Raw genomic sequence first — 17,517 nt, 5'->3', positions numbered from 1 at the left:
AATAACAGTACATCTCTGTGCAGGAAAATGGTGGTTCCTCCCTCACAGGCCTTTAACCCAGTTCTGCTCTGAACTGTATCTGATCCCAAAAGCCATATCATATGCACCCCATGACACAAAACCTGTGGATTCACTTAATAAACTTTAATTTAACATTTTAACATTTTATCTTTTAAAACAGATGATTCTTTTAGATTTTCCTTTTCATTAGACCTACTCCCCTATTAAATATGATACAACAGTTTTTCATTCAAAAGCATTAAGGGTAGTTCTTTTTTAAATAGGTTTTTTAATGTCCTTTAACCTGCATGAGCTTGGTACATCCAACTTTTTCCTGGTGTTCATTTTCATATACTTACTGATTTTTAGTAGAAGTATTAATATTTATTTCAATTTCCAATTACGTATTTTTAATAATAATTTGTAATATAGAATTAATAGTGAAATTTAGCAGATTTATGTTGATTCATGTGAAGGACTTCACTGATTGGCTGAAAGAGTGGAATTGTTAGAATTGGAGCTCACTGATTGGCTCTTGGGGTGCAGTAATAGGGGGACCTTCAAAGTGGAACAAGGTTAAAGCCATCTGGGAGGTTATTGCAGTTTTCCGGTCCCTGGTCACTGGTGGCATACATATCCCAGGATTCCCCGTTCCAACGGCTCCTTTGTGCTGTCCTCTTTTTGTGTCACTAATGGCTCTTCCAGTCTGCTCCAGGCATGATGTCTCTCTTTGCCTCTTTGTGTCTGTCATGTCTTACCGTGGTGATCCTTCCTCTCTGCCATAACCTCCACTCCCTCCACATCACCCCGTGGCCCTGTCTCGGCTCCACTGCCAAACCCAAGCCAAAGGAAGTAAGTTCACTCGTCCACTCATCCATTCTTTTCCCTCTGAAATGACCCCTTGCCTCTTCTTTAGGTGAAACCCTGCCATGTACTGATGCAGCCCTAGTGCTTGGTTCTTCAGGGTTCTCCAGAAGGGAGCTCATCTGCACTGCAGTACAAAGCTCAACTTGCCTTTGCAGTTTTCTCTCCCTGTTATTTTTCGATGGGGACATGACTGAGTACCTGTGAGAAATTAGGCAATGTATAAGATCATCGTGGTTAGAGCTTCTGACATGAGTCCCGCTGGAGAAATCCTTCCTTAAGAGTGATCTGTGGTCTGTTGCATGTTGGAATTTTATGTCAAGTGATGTGTGCATGTCTGTGTGTGATTGTGTATGTTTGCGTTTGGTTTGTGTGCACTTCTTAATAGTGATCACTGAGTCATGGAGGGTTTCAAGTTCTGTTGCAGATCCACTACTCATAATCTGTCATGCCTCACTTCACAACTCATAGAACCAGTCATCCACAAAACCCCAGCTCACAGAATTTCTCACCCTTGAAAGCCAGATTCATTTCATCTCTCTAGTTAAATAGAGCCCTTACAATTGCATACCTATCAACCCCACCATTTAGAATTCTTCTAATGAATCTAATCAATCCCAGTCTCGCCCATTGTAGGATGTCTCTCCCGTCAAACCTAATTAGTAGAACCTCACCACTCAAAAACTCCTGCTTTTAGAATCTCTCAAACATTAAACTCCAACTCTTACAGTGTCACCCATCCTATCCCAGCTTTTGAAGTTTACCGTATTAAAGCTTTTTGTTCACAGTGTGTGGGGTACACAGCTGTGATCAAAGCCCTGTGATTATGTGCATGCAGTGCTCAAAGCTGTGGGGGTACAGTGCAAGTGAGGTGTTCTTGTCCCCCAAGCCTTGGTGCTGTGATGCCAACAGAGCAGCAAAGTGATTTGATTGGCGGGTCCTCTCTGCAGGTACATCTTTGAGCACAAAGGCACCCAGCGGATCATGATCATCAACAACTGCACCGTGCAGGACGATGCTGCCTACGCTGTCACTGCTGGCGATGAGAAGTGCACTACTGAGCTGTTTGTCAAAGGTACAGGGGCTGGGTGTCTGGGGTTGGTTAGGTAATCCTGTGCTGATGTTGTCCTGTTCTTCCCTGTTCATGTGCTATCACTGTACTCAGTCATTCTAATGCAGCGTTTCTCAAACCTCTCCTGGAGTACCCCCTGCCCTGCAGGTTTTAGATCTCTCCCTGCTCCAACACAGCTGATTCAAATGATCCACTCGTTATGAACTCCTGAAGCTGCTTAATAACAAACTGATCATTTGAATCAGCTGTGTTGGAGCAGGGAGAGATCTAAAACCTGCAGGGCAGGGGGTACTCCAGGAGAGGTTTGAGAAACGCTGTTCTAATGATCTATTGATGATGGTGAACCCCCCCACCCCCCCCAACAGAGTTACCAGTGAAGATTACAAAAGAGCTGGCAGCAGTGAAGACGACAGTGAACGAGCGAATTGAGTTGGAGTGCGAGGTGTCTGAAGAGGGGGCTCAAGTCAAATGGTATGTATTTCTGTCCTCTTCCCACCAATAGCAGAGCTGTCTCTAAAGAGATACGCGTCAAAATCCTCACCCACCATGAGGATCAAGTGATAGAATCCTTTTGGATTGTAAAAGTGGTTGAGGCACTGCCCAAGTACAATACCAGTGAAGCAGTCTTCTACTGTACATCTCAGAAGATGGACAGCATTTGCCTAAAGGGCCTGGGGAAGTGGAGATCACTTGAAAGGGAGACCTGTACAGAAAAGCAGGCTGTTTTTGGAAGTGTTGCAGGACACGCAGGAGCCATCAAACAAAATGGATGAAAAAATAAATCTTGACCACATGAACCTAATTCCCCTGTGTGATGATTGACTATACTGTAAGGAGTAAAGTCTTCAGGGTCTGATATTAAACCAAGTTTGTGACACACTCCTGCCAGTAGAGTCTATCTATCTGTCTTCTATCCAGACTAAATACTATATCCCTCATCTCCCAATCTTGAGAGTTTATTCTCAGCTGACCTGCTTATAGTTTTGATCATTTCCTCTCTGTGCTACTCTGAGGGAATGTTCCTGATTCCTTGCTCTTAGGCTTAAGAATGGCGTGGAAGTTCCAACCGGAGTCCGCTCCCGCTTCCGAGTCAAGAGCGAGGGGACCAAGCATATACTGATCATCGATGACGCCACTAAAGAGGACACTGGCACCTACTCCCTGATGGCCACCGGGGGCACCAGTCAGGCCCGCGTGCAGGTTGACCGTAAGTTCATTCTCTCTTTCTCTCCGTTTACCTCCTCTTTCCTCCCTGTGTGCTGTGTCTTCCTCTTGATGTTCTCCTCTAAGACCAGTTGCCAGTGGCTGCTAGGGCCAGCTGCAAGATTCACCATTCACCCATCTCACTTCTTTCTCTCAGTGAAACCCCTGAAGATTCTGCAGGACCTGAGCGATCAGACGATCCGTTTGGGCCAGCCGCTGAAGCTGCACTGTGAGATCTACCCCGGGAACGTGCCGGGCCGCTGGTACAGGAACGGCCAGCTGATCCAGCCCAGCGAACGCGTCAACATCCTGCACAGAGCCAAGTGAGTTTGTCACTCAGTCCACACCCCCTTTCAACTCAGCCAATCAGGGATGACTTAATCTGCATATCAATGCAGGGTCGTACCGTCAGTTTATCACTGTGTCCTCAGTCCTCCAAATTCCATCACATTACTTTACTAGATGCTGGAGCAATTAGCCATAGATTACAATTACACTTTGTATACAGCTCCATATTTACAGAGGCAGCTTGGGATCAGCAAGTGTACAACAACAGTGCCCCATGTTTGAATTAAACCTAAAACCTTTGGTTTCCAAATCCTGATCCCTTACTACTGGTCAACAATGCTGCCCAATCCAATCTAGTCAAGTCTATTCCAAAGCCTTTCATATTGACTGTAACAGCAGGTCTTTCTCCAAAAAACAGCTTGCTCTCTGTAGAGCTTGGATCTGTGAGAGCTGTGATTATTCCTCCTCAACAGCCCCATTCTTACCCTCGTTGTTATAGGAACCACAGACTCGAAATAGAGAGCACCACGATCCATGACGCGGGGGATTACACCTTTGTGCCGGAGGGGTACTCCCAGAAACTCTTCGCCAGGGTCCACATCATAGGTACAGCATCAGCCCTGCAGCACTGGCCCTGACTGTCTAAATTCTAAATGATCTCAGAACCAGAAATGGGCTGCAGCTGGCAGGGGAAAGAATGGCATGGGTTGGGCTGCTGTATTTTCTGCAGTAACACAGCTGGAGCTACTGAGCTTTAAGGCACGTCAGTCAAGCCTCCCCACCCAGCTGATACATGTGACTTGTGATGCACTTAAAAATAACAGTGAGAATGAGGTAGGGTTGGGGAATGCAAAGGGCTGAACTTACTAAAGCCTCATTGTGTTCGGCCTTACATGGCTGAAGTAGATATAGTTTTTATTTTCATATAGAACATTCTAGCGCCTTTTAAACATTTGTTTTGTTCTGCCTGTAAACCACCTGAATAATTCCAAATGGGCATTTAAGAAAAAATATTTACCTTGGAAAAAAAGATAATAAGGGGTATGAATTGACTGAATTGAACCAACCCTCACACCTTTTTTTTCTTCTGGCCTGATCTTTTCAGATCCTCCCAAGGTGCATCTGGACAGTCTAAATTTCCCTGACAACACAGTGATCATCGTGGCAGGGACCAAACTGCGTCTGGAGATCCCCATCAGTGGCGAACCTGCCCCCAGAGTTGTGTGGATGAAGGGGGAGAGGGTGAGAGTGGGGGGGGGGGGGTTGGAGAGGGGGATGGAGGTATCGGGAGGAGAGGGGAAGTGCTAGTGGGAGAGGGAGTGTGGAAGGGAAATTCAAACTGAGGAGGGAGAGGTGGAGTGGAAATTTTGTGTGTGTGTGTGCATGTGTGTGTGTGTGTGTGTTAGTTGGGGAGGGAACCAATTTCCCTTAATTTTTAACTCTCTACTGGTGGTCAAGCACTTGAGTACCTGAATGTTTGACAATGAAGGCTCTGTTGTCCCTTAAAGGTGATCCTTGACACGGGCAGCAGGGTTCGTGCAGAGACCTTCTCTGACCACACGAGCCTCACGATAGACATCACGGAGCGGGAGGACACCGGGAACTACAAGATCGTGCTGCAGAATGAAGCGGGAGAGGACACGGCCACTGTTAAAGTCAAGGTTGTAGGTATGACGCTCTAAGACAGCACTAAAACCATCATGCTGGGTATAGCACTCAGCTCTCAGATCATGGTCAGGGGTACTGTGGACTGTACTCAGATCAGGGTTAGGGGTACTGTGGACTGTACTCAGATCAGGGTCAGGGGTACTATGGGCTGTACTCAGATCAGGGTCAGGGGTACTGTGGACTGTACTCAGATCAGGGTCAGGGGTACTGTGGGCTGTACTCAGATCAGGGTCAGGGGTACTGTGGACTGTACTCAGATCAGGGTCATGGGTACTGTGGACTGTACTCAGATCAGGGTCAGGGGTACTGTGGGCAGTACTCAGATCAGGGTCAGGGGTACTATAGACAGCGCTCAAAAAAGGTCCTTGCTAGGGCTTTCAAACAGACAGCTATTCTTCTTCCTCAGACATCCCTGATGCCCCTGACGCCCCCTTGGTTCCTGAGGTTGGAGGAGACTGGTGCTTAATGACCTGGGAAACCCCTCACTATGATGGAGGCTCACCCATCTTAGGTACGCAAAATGAATGTGATAACTGCGTGTGTGAATGTGAATGTGTGACCATTCACACATTGTGCAGAGCGTTGTGTACATGGCTGTGCATTGACTGTTTGCACTGCGGGCTGTACGTGTGTACGTGGGCTTATAACTGTGTGTGTGTCCATCGGTTTGCATTCAAGGTTACTTCATTGAAAGGAAGAAAAAGCAAAGTTCCAGGTGGATGAGGCTGAACTTTGACCTTTGCAAAGAGACGACCTTTGAGCCTAAGAAGATGATCGAGGGCGTTCCCTATGAGGTGCGGGTTTTTGCCGTGAACGCCATCGGCTCATCACGTCCCAGTGAACCGTCCAGGGCATTTATACCCCTGGGTAAGTGCCCCACTCCCACCCCTGACCGCCCTGCCATGGTTTTCCTTACCCCAGCTGAACCTTTTTGTCACAGGATATCCCATTACATTACATTACATTCATTTCCAGTGTCATTACATACATCCAGTATCAGCATTTCAGATGAGAAAAGAATTGCATTGTAAAAGAGGCCTGGGTAAAATGAATTGAATCCCACCCCAAAGCATACAACAAAAAGGTTACCTTTGCCCCTGATAACCTTAGCCTGGGGGGATTGTCTTGACCCCCAGGGCCTGCAGCTGCTGCTCTGGGCACTGTGGTATTCGGAGCATTGTGATTCTGTCCTCGGTCGGACGTACTTGGGGTGGGGGGCGGGGGGTTTAGGGGATAGCAAGCGTGTCTTTATAATGGCTGCCAAATCGCAGCGGGATTATGGGTTTGGGAGATCAGTCGCCCCTCCAGGCTGAGTGGCTACAGGCTGCAGCTGCAGCACAGCATGTGTCAGAATGTAGGGGTCGAAGCAAAGAGTCGCTCTTAACAAGATAAACAGATAACTGATGAACAGACAGATTTCATAGCATGCATGCGAGGGGCAGGCCCCAGTTTTGAGCTCACATGTCTGGGGAGGTCTCCCTGACCATATCAAGGCACACTAGAAAGCACTAGGTCGACACTGTCACCTATGCAGTGTTGCTTGTTCGAATATCTAGAATATTGATTTTAGCATTGGCATTTTTTTGGTGTATTGAATATATCATTCCTAGAGCACTACAGTATTTTCTCTTGAACACCTTGCAGAGTGATGACAATGAACAATAGTTCTGTGATGTGAATACAGGCACTGGTATAAAAGGGCAAAATGTCAACTCGTGCTTTTATCATTTTTTGTTGCTGGTAGGTAAATAATATTGTGGATTGTATCTATTTATATTGTATTGTATTTGTTTTTTTCATCTTTATCAAATAACATGCATAAGATCGGCATATTTTGGGGGGGATTTTGGACGATTTCTGTTCCTCATCATTGAAGAAACTCTCCCACCTGCTGCTGCCAGGATAATCAAATGCACTGAGAACATCAGATCCTTGTCAGTATTAGTGTTACCATGGTGATTACACCCCCCCGCTGTTTCTCCCCCCCGCCACTATTTCCCCGGCAGCTGTGACCAGTGAGCCTACGATGCTCGTGGTGGATGATGTCACAGACACCACGGTGACGATGAAGTGGCGCCCTCCTGACACCATCGGAGCTGCAGGGCTGGATGGGTACCTGGTGGAATATTGCTTCGAAGGAAGTAAGAGGACTCTCATCCAAAGCATCGGGAGGCTACACGCTACAAGCCACATTCAGCCAGTCAGACTCAGTATACTTGTACTTGATAGAGCAGTACTGACTTTAGCCTTTTGTCATATTCGTAGATTTTGAACACATTCCACTTTGTTAGAGGGCTCTGGAACCTTGCTTCCCTTAGCAGTCATTGGTGTAGAGTCTTTCTCCCTGAAACACACATTACAATACATTATTGGCATTTAGCAGACGTTCTTATCCAGAGGCTGCAGTTTTACAATGGTACCCATTTACAGTATACAGCTGGATATTTACTGAGGCAATTCTGCCTGAGGGTACAACAGCAGTGCCCCAGCGGGGAATCGACCCAGTAACATTTTGGTTATGAATCCTGCTCCTTTCCGCTACGCTATACTGCTGCCCCAATATGCTACGCAGACAAAATTTCTCACCCAAATCTTAGCCTTAGTAGTTCTTTGGGCAGTTGTGTGGAAGGCCCTAACGAATCCTAGCTGGAGATTGAATTTTTAAACGATTCCACTGAGTTTTTACTCCTGTTGCATAAGCCCCAGTTGATGCCTGGGATGGACAGGTAGAAGTGTATGTAATGACTCTTGTGTGCGGTCCTGCTGCAGCTGATGAGTGGATTGCGGCCAACACGGAGCTGACGGAGAAGACCAAGTACACCATCACGGATCTTCCCCCGGGGGGGAAGATCTTGGTGAGGGTAAAGGCCATAAATAAAGCGGGGGCCAGCGCGCCACGAACTCTCCAACACTCCATACTGGTCAAAGAAGTCATCGGTGAGCCCCACATCCTCCCACCCTCACCCCTTCCATACCTTAGAAGAACTTCCAGGTCGATTTTGCTGTATCATTACATTACATTATTGTTATTTCGGTGACGCTCCAGAGCTTAGTTACAGTTTTTTTACATGTTTGCACAGCTGGATATTTACTGAGGCAATTGTGGGTTAACTACCTTGCCCAAGGGTACAGCAGCAGTGTCCCAGCGGGGAATCAAACCAGCACCCTTTTGGTTACTAGCCCTGTGCCTTACCACTATGCTACACTGCCACCCAACCTCTGCATCACTGCTGATACTGGCAGGAAAGAATCTATTCAGTTTAACACCCAGACACACAAGACAAGCAAGGACCTTTGCTGTGCTGCTAACACATACATTAGCTGTGCTTAAACACAATGCCCAGAGACTTAGTGATCATGATCATCCATTCCTCACCTCCCTGCAGAGCACCCCAAGATCCGGTTGCCGAGACACCTGAAGCAGACGTATATTCGTAAGGTTGGAGAGGTCATCAATCTCGTTGTACCCTTCCTGGTAAGGGAAAACCTATACTCTTTGAGTGCATCCTATTTTAGAGATGAAGTACTGTAGATATCTGATGCAATACAACATAGATTGCCTTTTACTGTACATCAGCAAACAATGTTTATTGCTTACCAAAGCCTGTGATGCTTGATAGGAATTACCTGAAGGTACCTCCAGTGTGACCAACAAACTAATTGTCTGATGATTACCTGTCAATCACTGGGTCATTTTGAGCTGCTTTTTCTGTGAAGGACTTACAGAATTGCCAGCCTCAGGCACTGTTCTGAGGACCGTCAAGGTTCAATACCTAGAGAGCCATGACTTACCTGTGGCTGTTTTGCAGGGGAAGCCGAGACCCAAGGTGAGCTGGCTGAAGGAGGGGAAGACCGTGGACCCCTCTCAGGTGAGCATCCGCAACAGCGAGAGCGACAGCATCATCTTCATCCGCAAGGCTGAGAGGAAGCACTCCGGCAAGTACGAGATGAGCGTGCAGGTGGAGAACTACGTGGACACCGCCGTCCTGGACATCCAGATTGTGGGTAGGTCCATTTCAGGCATACGCTGTTTGATTACTGTTTGAATTTGGACATCCAGATCATCGTCACTGTCCACAGTATTGGTGGGGCACCATCTTAGACTTGAGTGACTCAGTCGCGTACTAATCATTTTTATTTATCTTGTTTTCAATTACAATGAGATACCTTGAAAACCTCTGAATTTATATTATTTTTCTGTCATTGCATAATTTAGTCTGACGTGTTTTCAGCTTATGTTCACAGACTAAATCTATAATGTATAAATTTTGATGAAGCTTTTCATTTTCAGTGTTGCCCAGCACCCTATTGCCTTACTCTAGGTCAAAGGTCAAGGTCACAGAGGCATTTGTGAAGTTTTGCAAGAATTTTCTCACTATTTTAATAATGTCCATACTATTTATAATCTGCTCTGGTACTTTATGTGCAACCCCCCTGCATCAGACCTTCCTGGACCCCCACAGTGTGTGAAGATTGAAGAGGTGTGGGGAGAGAATGTAGCCTTGGAGTGGACCCCTCCGAAGGACAGTGGCAACGCACCAATAACTGGCTACACCATACAGAAAGCAGACAAGAAGACTATGGTGTGTATGTGTGTGTGTCTGCATGTGCCTATGTTCTCATAATTATATGCACCATACCTTTTGCTGGACTGCATGGTTATGTGTGTCTGTAGCCTGTATTTTTGTTGCTCTCTGGAACAGGAGTGATGTACTGGAGTGTGTACTGTCCCTGTAATTGGAGAAGCAGAGAACCTGTATGTTTCCATCTCTCTGTAACAGGAGTGGTACACATGTGTGGAGCACTACCACCGTACCTGCATCACCCTCACAGAGCTGGTGGTGGGGAACGAGTACTACTTCCGCGTCTACTCAGAGAACATGTGCGGTCTGAGCGAGAGCGCCACCACCACCAAGGACAGTGCGCTCATCGTCAAGGAGGGTATGTCCTGCATTTCTGGAGTGTGTTGGGCGCAGCTAGGGAGGCGGGGAAGAATGGGAGGGTTACATATCGAAACATACTTGACATCAGCCCTGGCTTTGGGATTGGTCTGCTGAGAAATCCTGTACCTGCGCGACGGAAGCTGTCCATGAAGAGTGTATGACACGCAGCTATTTTCGGTCACACTCACACAAAAAAATCTGCTTACTGGTACTTTTATTAAGAAAATATGAGACGTATTTTCAGACATCCTCTCTCCATTGATCCTTTGCACACAAGCGTGAAAGAAGTAGTCATCTCTTGATGTCTATCAAGAATGATCCCCCCATCTCCTCCCAAAATGTAAACATCTCTAAGAGTGCTTTCTCATTAAAATGAGGAAGTGTTTTTTTTCTATGGTAACCTAGATAGATAGTTATGTTTACTTTAGGAGCAGGCAATCCATTCATGCCAGAATTGAGTTACAAGCTAGATGATGTGAATTCCTTGTTCTGTACGCATTCACTGATCCTTTAAAACAATCTGTTTCTGTGCTTAATTGCCAGTAGTTTCATCTCCCCAATTAGCGTAAAGACATTCCATTTCTCTTTTAATCCATGTTGCTCCCCTGCCCACTGTACAAACACTCCTGTACCCATACAAAACAAAAGTATCGCTGGTTGCCAACAACAATGGGCTCACATTCTTTTGCACATCATCATCATTGAGCAGTAGTGCTTTCCCAGTATCGAGGAGTACGTTTATGCAGGAAAGTTTAGCCCAGACTCTGGACCCCCTCAACAGAGTGTTCCAAGAGCTGTTGGTCTGTGATTCTGTTTTGGCTGTACATGTCCCAGCTAAGTTGTTATCTCTGGAATTACTCTCCTATGAAAATTTAAAAGGGAACTGTAAAAGTACCTTCACTCCGTAGAAGTTACTCAAATGAGGAGGGTGTAGGCCATGGGGTAATCAGACAGCCTAGGCGGTAGGCGCTCTTTAATAAACAGGAAATTGGTATTCTCAGTGGCAGACAGTGCAGGAAATGTACCCTCTTGCTAATCCTGCTGTTTATGTACTAAGATAAGCTGCTGTTTCATTTTTTATCTGATCAGTTAAGTGGGCCAAAAGAAGGGACAATGGGAAAGCAGGGATCTTCCAGGGGACAATACATGTGTGCAAGGATAACATATCTGGTTTTTGCACATTAACATAGTGCATAACTTGGAAGAATTACAAAAATGTGTTGCTTTTACAGAGGTGTGTGTGCACTAATCATGGAAAGACTGATTTGGAAGATCCTCACACTCAACAGTGTATTTAAAATGGAATCTGATTAAATGTATGCCTTTTTCTTTTTAATTCTTTTTGACTCTTTCATTAGCACTGTACACTCATTGAATGAACAGTAGACTGGACAAAGAAGTATTTTGTTTTAAACCTTGTTTGCCCTAGTAAATAGTTACCATTTCAATTGAAATGACTTAGTGATGATGACTGTGCCGATGTTGCTGATGATGTCAGTGACGAGTTGTGTTGTCTCTTTCTCACACTGCAAACTCCTTCATGATACAGCTCAGGGCCCGTATCATGTGCAACCCCGCTCTCCCCTTCCTTCCTCAGGCATGCTCCTGAAGGCCCCCGAGTACGATGACTACGACTTCACCGAGGCGCCCCGCTTCACGCAGCCCCTGATCAACACCTACGCCATCGCCGGCTACAACGCCACGCTCAACTGCTGCGTCCGCGCCAATCCCCGGGTAGGTTAACTCTGCCTGAGAGAGGGGCCACTCGTCCAGGCACAAGGGAGCAGTGGTCATCTTGAATCATTTTGTGAAAAGAATAGATTTTTTAAGAGGCAGGCTGGGGCACAGTCTTGCCCCAAATATGGAACTAGCTTTCTTCCGTATTCAGGAAGAAGGTCAGTTCAGATGCACATACATTGTCTTAAAGATTTGAATAAAATATTGTTTAGAATGAAATATAGGTACAAACTTGAATACTCTCTCTCGAAAAATAGCAAACATATTCAATTTTAATCAATATGAAGGGCCAGATCATAAAGTTATCATATAAATACATTTTGTTCACACTTCAAAAATTAAATATTAATGCTTTTTTTCTCTATTTTTCTGTTATAAGTGGCCTGCAGCAGTAGTGGATTCGTAGTGGTTTTAATGTGTTTGAAATGAACTATGTGTTCATTTAATGTGTTCATGAAATGAAATCCCTGGTTCCCTATCAGTCTAGTTTTCTTGCTACCTAATTATTAGGCTACGTGGATATTGTTGCTGAAGATAACTGTTGCAAAATTGCTTTCTGATCTTGTGCTTAATGAGACAGAAGAAAAGCTGGGTGGTGGTGCTACAGAACGATGGCTAGGGACCCTCGCTCTACTTAATAAGCTTCTTGGAGACATTGGAATGAATGTTACTTTTACAACCTCTATTTGTGCATTATTTAGTAACAAGATCTTGTGTTTGTTAAGGCAGGCAGTGTCTCACAGATTGTTGTTCGTATCACCTCTGGTTTCAGCCTAAAGTGATCTGGATGAAGAATAAGATCGCCATCATAGACGACCCACGCTACCGCATGTTTAGCAACCACGGCGTGTGCACCCTGGAGATCCGTAAACCTAATCCCTACGACGGGGGCACCTACACCTGCAAGGCTATCAACGACCTGGGGGAAGCGCAGGTGGACTGTAAGCTTGAAGTCAAAGGTCAGTCGGGAGGTTGGCTGAGGCATTAGTGTGGTTTAGTCAAGCATCAATCCGCTATCAGGCCTCATTTCCAGTGTATAAATTAGTTGCATGTCATTTAAGTTGCATCAAAATATGAACATCTGTCCATCTATGAACCTAGCCTATCTATTTGTTCAAATTTAGGAGCTCACATGTCCACAGAATAATAAGTGACAGGAGTTCACAGGCTCACACTACTGATAAGGGCACACAGATTCATAATACTGATGACCACAGTTTCACAATACTGATGAGAGCTCAGAGATTCACAATACTGGCCAAAGCTCACATTCTCAGGTGCAGAGGGCACACAGTAACAGAACAAATGGGAGCTGAACAGATGGTAGCTCACAGATTCATAGCACAGACAGGAACTCACAGATTCACAGAAGAAATGGAAACTCACAGATTTGTGGGGCTTGCTATATGAAAGCTTTCTTGCTGGTCCTGGCTGCAGGTCAAGAAATCTCTATTTTTTTCCAGCTGCCTTTCCTGTGGTTTTCAGGTCAATTTTTAAATGGTTTATTTATCCAATAAGTACTTTTCTGGTTGCCTTGCCCTAGCTCTTTACATTGTCAACATGTCACCCTATCATCACTTTCTCAGTGACAACAGATACCTGTTAGGGTTTTACTCGTTTTGTCTGTTTGATCTTTCAGTGTTCATAACCACAGAGGAAGGTTCTTGGAAGGGTGATGAATATTATCATCCTTTAATGTATGTCTAATAACAGCTTGAAATTAGATTAGATATAAGTATTGAAGTCTTCAATAAGTATTGAAGATTGAACCCAGGAAACGTGTTTGTTTGAACATGAAAGGAGGAACATAGGTGTTACTTTCAAGTGTGAGCAGTAAATGTGTGCTCCGTACAACCAAGTACTTTCCCTGGGTTTTTTTTTTTTTTTATCAGAGAACAGCCCTGGGTGCAGAGGTTTCAGGGGTCTTTTTATTTTCTTCCTTCTGATGTTGAACTTTACTTTGCAATTTGTTTGGGTGTCTTGACTTTACCACTCTGTTTTTTATGTTTTTGCCGACTTCATTTCTGGAAGGGTCCAGTCCTTTTGTGAGATGAATCTTACTTCATCTATTTAACCTTTTGACCTTACTTGTCAGAACTGGTCATTAATAACTGACAGATACTGAGTGTGCATGCAGATCCTTAGTCACATTCCTGTTAACTTAATTAATTTTCACACCTAAGACAACCCCCACAATCCACCACAACCTTTTTACCTTAAACACCTGCCCATTCGTCACAACATCTTCATTTTTAATACACCCCCGCTTCCAAAATCCACTACAGTCTGTTAGCTTCAGTAATACACTGCATTGCTTTAGATCTAGCTTTAGTATAACACACCCTAATGAGAAGATTAATCATAGAAAGCACTTATTGATCTCATCTATGTCCCAGAAGGTTATGTTATTTTTATCCCCTGAAATATGTGCCACTCTGTCAGATATGTAAGTATATCATCCACAGGTATACACGTAAATATGTGAATAGTGTAAACACTCAGTCAGGGACTCCACACACCACCCTGGAACACGTGTAACTCCTTCATGTAAAATGTGTTTAACCCCTCTTCTCTTCTCTCCCCCAGTCCCACAGGAATTGTGAGTGTATGTTCTCACCCAAGGTAAGCTTTCATATGGTTCTGGCATATGAAGCTTATGTCATTCATTCTGCTCCTTTCAGATGGCAATAATCTGGCGTTGGTTGGGCAGTAAAAGGTTCTGGCAGGCAGCCCCAGTCTAATGGACGGACTGGGAGGAGGCTTCAGAGTGGAGTGACAGAATGCAAAGGGCATAGCAGTGAAACGGGCTTAGACCCACAGACAGGCATCCTCAGGAACGCTAATTGTTGCTTGGGCAGGAAGTCAACTCACCCAGTGCTGCATCGTGTGAATGAATGGTATCATTTACTGAATGGTATCATCAAAACCAATAGGAATTTGGCCCTCCAAGATTGGAATTGTCCATCAATGATTCAAATTTTAGCAATTTATCATTAATGTGGTCTGTGTGGCAACAAATGATGCAGTTTTGCATGTGAATAGTTGGGAGAGACACCATGGCCTTCAGGTGTCTATGTTCTGTCTGTGTGGAAATGTCATCTGATTTATCGCCTAGCCTTCCAGAATACTTGGGCTGCCTGCAGTGGGATTATGTGCTGCTCACTGCCTGTGCAACTTCTCTTTCCCTGGTAACAGCTTTCTCATGTAACGTTTACCACACAAAAGGTGAGTAACCTAAAAGACCCAAATTAAAAAATTCAGAAGTAATAGACTAGACAGTGGTAACGATCCCTGACTTCACACTCTGGACCAAGATAGATTTGGATTGAATAAATAATCTCACACTTGCACTCTCTGGATCAAGCCAGTAAAGACTGGAGTAAATGGTCACTCTTTCTACTCTGGATGGACTTTGCTGTCAAGAGCCACGGTCAGACTTCTTCTGTGAAACCAACCTCTTCTCGTTGCAGAGCATTACTGTGCATGTTGTTTTGCAGAGCCTGCTGTCCCAAGTCAATACAAATTTGTTTTACAAGCCAAATCTTGACCTCTACTCAAATTTCAGTAGAAAATATCTTGATATGGAATACATTTTAAAAATTTTACCACTTCATTACTTAATGGCTCTGGCATTCAACATGATCTTTTCCTCTTTGGCTTCTCTTGGGTGGCTGTCTGTTTGATCTTCCCTCTGCAGGCCAACAGAGAAATAAAAAGGTCTTACTCACTCAAATGTGCTGTTCTCTCTGCTGTGTCTTGTGCTGTCCCTAGACTTACCATGTTTCCTATCTCTCTTTGACTATCTCTCTATGTCTCCACTTTTTCTACACCAGCTGTGTCTCTTGTCTCTGCCTGAAGCATCTCACAAATTTGCCTCTCTCTGGGCTTGGCAGTGATCAAGTCTGTCGCCTTTCCAACCACTATAACCATGTCTCTCCTCTCCCACTCTGACCACAGGTGGACCGTGTCTCTCTTTCTCTCTGACTGCAGATTGACCATATCTCTCTTTCTATCTGACAACAAACTGACAATGTCTCTCCTCTCCTATTCTGACCATAGACCGACCATGTGTCTCCTTATCTCTGACTGCAGATTGACTGTATCTCACTTTCTCTCTGACTGCAGACTGACCATATTTCCTTTCCTGTCTGACCACATACTGACCATGTCTCCCTCTTTCACTGACCATGTACTGACCATATCTGCCTTTCTCTCTGACCACAGACTGACCATTACTCCCTTGCTTTCTGACTGCAAATTGACCCTGTCTCTCCTTTCTCCATCAGGGGGCTTTACCTTCTATGAGCTAATGCAGCGAGGAGTACCTTTACATCTGATTGATAAGTACATGAATGAGACAAAGAGTTCTGAACAAGAGAGGAAGTGACCTGACTGACCACTACTACGCCTGGGCCTTCATGAAACATGCCACCACTAGTTTCCCATCTCGCTTTCTCCTTAGCAATTTGGAGACAAGGAAGAGGAGGGATTTTGCTGTGCGCAGGCATAGAGCTAGTTACCGTACCATACCCTGTTAGAGTTCTTTCATGACCAGCTGTTGCTTTCCCCTGTCCATTTGAAGTTGTCACTTAAAGGCAGGTTTTGGAGCATTTCCATGTGTTAAGGACAACAGCTTTGTTGTAGACACAGATATGATAGCCTGGAAAATGCAATACAGAAAGAAGGGATGGGGGGAGGGGTCAGAGAAATTTTCCCAGGATTCAGATTGAGGTAAAAAATGTTTTAGGGTTAAAAATGTCTCACAATGTTTTGAAGGTGGGGGTTTTCTTTCAATTTCTGTGACAGCTCTTCCTAAGTTTTGCCAGTCAGTTTCAGTGACTTAAGATTCAATAGGACATAACTGGGGGAAAAAGACAAAATTTTAGACAAAATTTATTTTCTGATTGTTTCTCAGATTGAAGAGATTTCAGGTCTGGTTTTAATTTGCTCATTGATTTTCCAGTATGGCAAGGTTTCTTTGATAACAATTACAATAGACACATCTAGTATTCCCTCTTGTAAGATGTGATATTTATTTGAACCAACATTCAGTGTGTTTTAAGTGACTTTTTTCTGGATTTTATTTTTATGTTGGTATTGCAGAAAAACTATAGCCTTGGTGTTGGGATCTGAATGCTGTTTCCAGACGGTTTCCTTTTTCTTTCTCATATTTTTGTTGTATTTGCTCAAACTGCATGACACCTGTCTTTCTCCATGTGTACCAGTGTATACCTGCACTCTCACTGTGCAGACCTGTGTTTGTCCGGTATGTATATTTCCATTTTGTTTGTGTTCTCCCTGTGTATGCTAGTGTATACCTGTGTTTGTCCCACATTCTCCCCACATATCTTTCGTATCTTCCCGTATTCTAACCTATGTGCATCATTGTAAAGCCATGTTCTTGTTGTGTGTACAGCCATGCATTCCCTGTTCTCCTGGTGTATATTCATGCTTTTTCTGACTATGTTCTTTTTTCTGGTGGTTTCAATGCATTTTCTCATTGAGTTTCGTGTTGCTGGCTGAGGCTTCAAGATATAGTCGACTCAGCCAGGACTTTAGAGCATGCTTTTACCTGCTGGATCCCTGTGTAATTCATCATTTAAATAATAAAAGTCCATGTGGATATGTGACATTGTTGTGAATTACTGTATTTTTTTATAGTGTTTCAATTTGCCCGCACATTGTCTTAACAGTGAAAGTGTTTTGTTGATAAGGGTACCTGCTTGCATATTAGGAAAAGCT

The 17,517-nt window shown here is 44.4% G+C and overlaps 1 protein-coding gene across 7 annotated transcripts in view; it reads left to right on the top strand.

Annotated features, from left to right (window-relative positions):
• Positions 1 to 17,092, top strand: part of LOC118770162 (myosin-binding protein C, slow-type-like) — a 39,001-nt gene extending 21,909 nt beyond the window's left edge. For 6 of the 7 annotated variants that reach the window (XM_036517651.1, XM_036517650.1, XM_036517649.1 and 3 more), the window contains 19 exons: positions 844 to 852; positions 1,815 to 1,939; positions 2,302 to 2,407; positions 2,977 to 3,143; positions 3,297 to 3,462; positions 3,927 to 4,033; positions 4,533 to 4,669; positions 4,936 to 5,095; positions 5,502 to 5,606; positions 5,774 to 5,962; positions 7,102 to 7,236; positions 7,865 to 8,032; positions 8,482 to 8,570; positions 8,905 to 9,100; positions 9,539 to 9,678; positions 9,877 to 10,036; positions 11,636 to 11,772; positions 12,548 to 12,734; positions 16,062 to 17,092. In XM_036517651.1, the coding sequence (XP_036373544.1) occupies positions 844 to 852; positions 1,815 to 1,939; positions 2,302 to 2,407; positions 2,977 to 3,143; positions 3,297 to 3,462; positions 3,927 to 4,033; positions 4,533 to 4,669; positions 4,936 to 5,095; positions 5,502 to 5,606; positions 5,774 to 5,962; positions 7,102 to 7,236; positions 7,865 to 8,032; positions 8,482 to 8,570; positions 8,905 to 9,100; positions 9,539 to 9,678; positions 9,877 to 10,036; positions 11,636 to 11,772; positions 12,548 to 12,734; positions 16,062 to 16,162 (2,584 nt within the window). In that variant the 3' untranslated portion in view covers positions 16,163 to 17,092. Of the gene's footprint in view, positions 1 to 843; positions 853 to 1,814; positions 1,940 to 2,301; positions 2,408 to 2,976; positions 3,144 to 3,296; positions 3,463 to 3,926; positions 4,034 to 4,532; positions 4,670 to 4,935; positions 5,096 to 5,501; positions 5,607 to 5,773; positions 5,963 to 7,101; positions 7,237 to 7,864; positions 8,033 to 8,481; positions 8,571 to 8,904; positions 9,101 to 9,538; positions 9,679 to 9,876; positions 10,037 to 11,635; positions 11,773 to 12,547; positions 12,735 to 14,361; positions 14,398 to 16,061 lie in introns of all 7 variants that reach the window. The other variant, XM_036517648.1, reaches the window with a different exon arrangement.
• The last annotated feature ends 425 nt before the right edge of the window (positions 17,093 to 17,517 follow it).

This window comes from Megalops cyprinoides, chromosome 23 (genome assembly GCF_013368585.1).
Source record: "Megalops cyprinoides isolate fMegCyp1 chromosome 23, fMegCyp1.pri, whole genome shotgun sequence".
NCBI classification, from domain to species: Eukaryota; Metazoa; Chordata; class Actinopteri; order Elopiformes; family Megalopidae; genus Megalops; species Megalops cyprinoides.
This window is presented reverse-complemented; position numbering and strand designations above follow the sequence as displayed.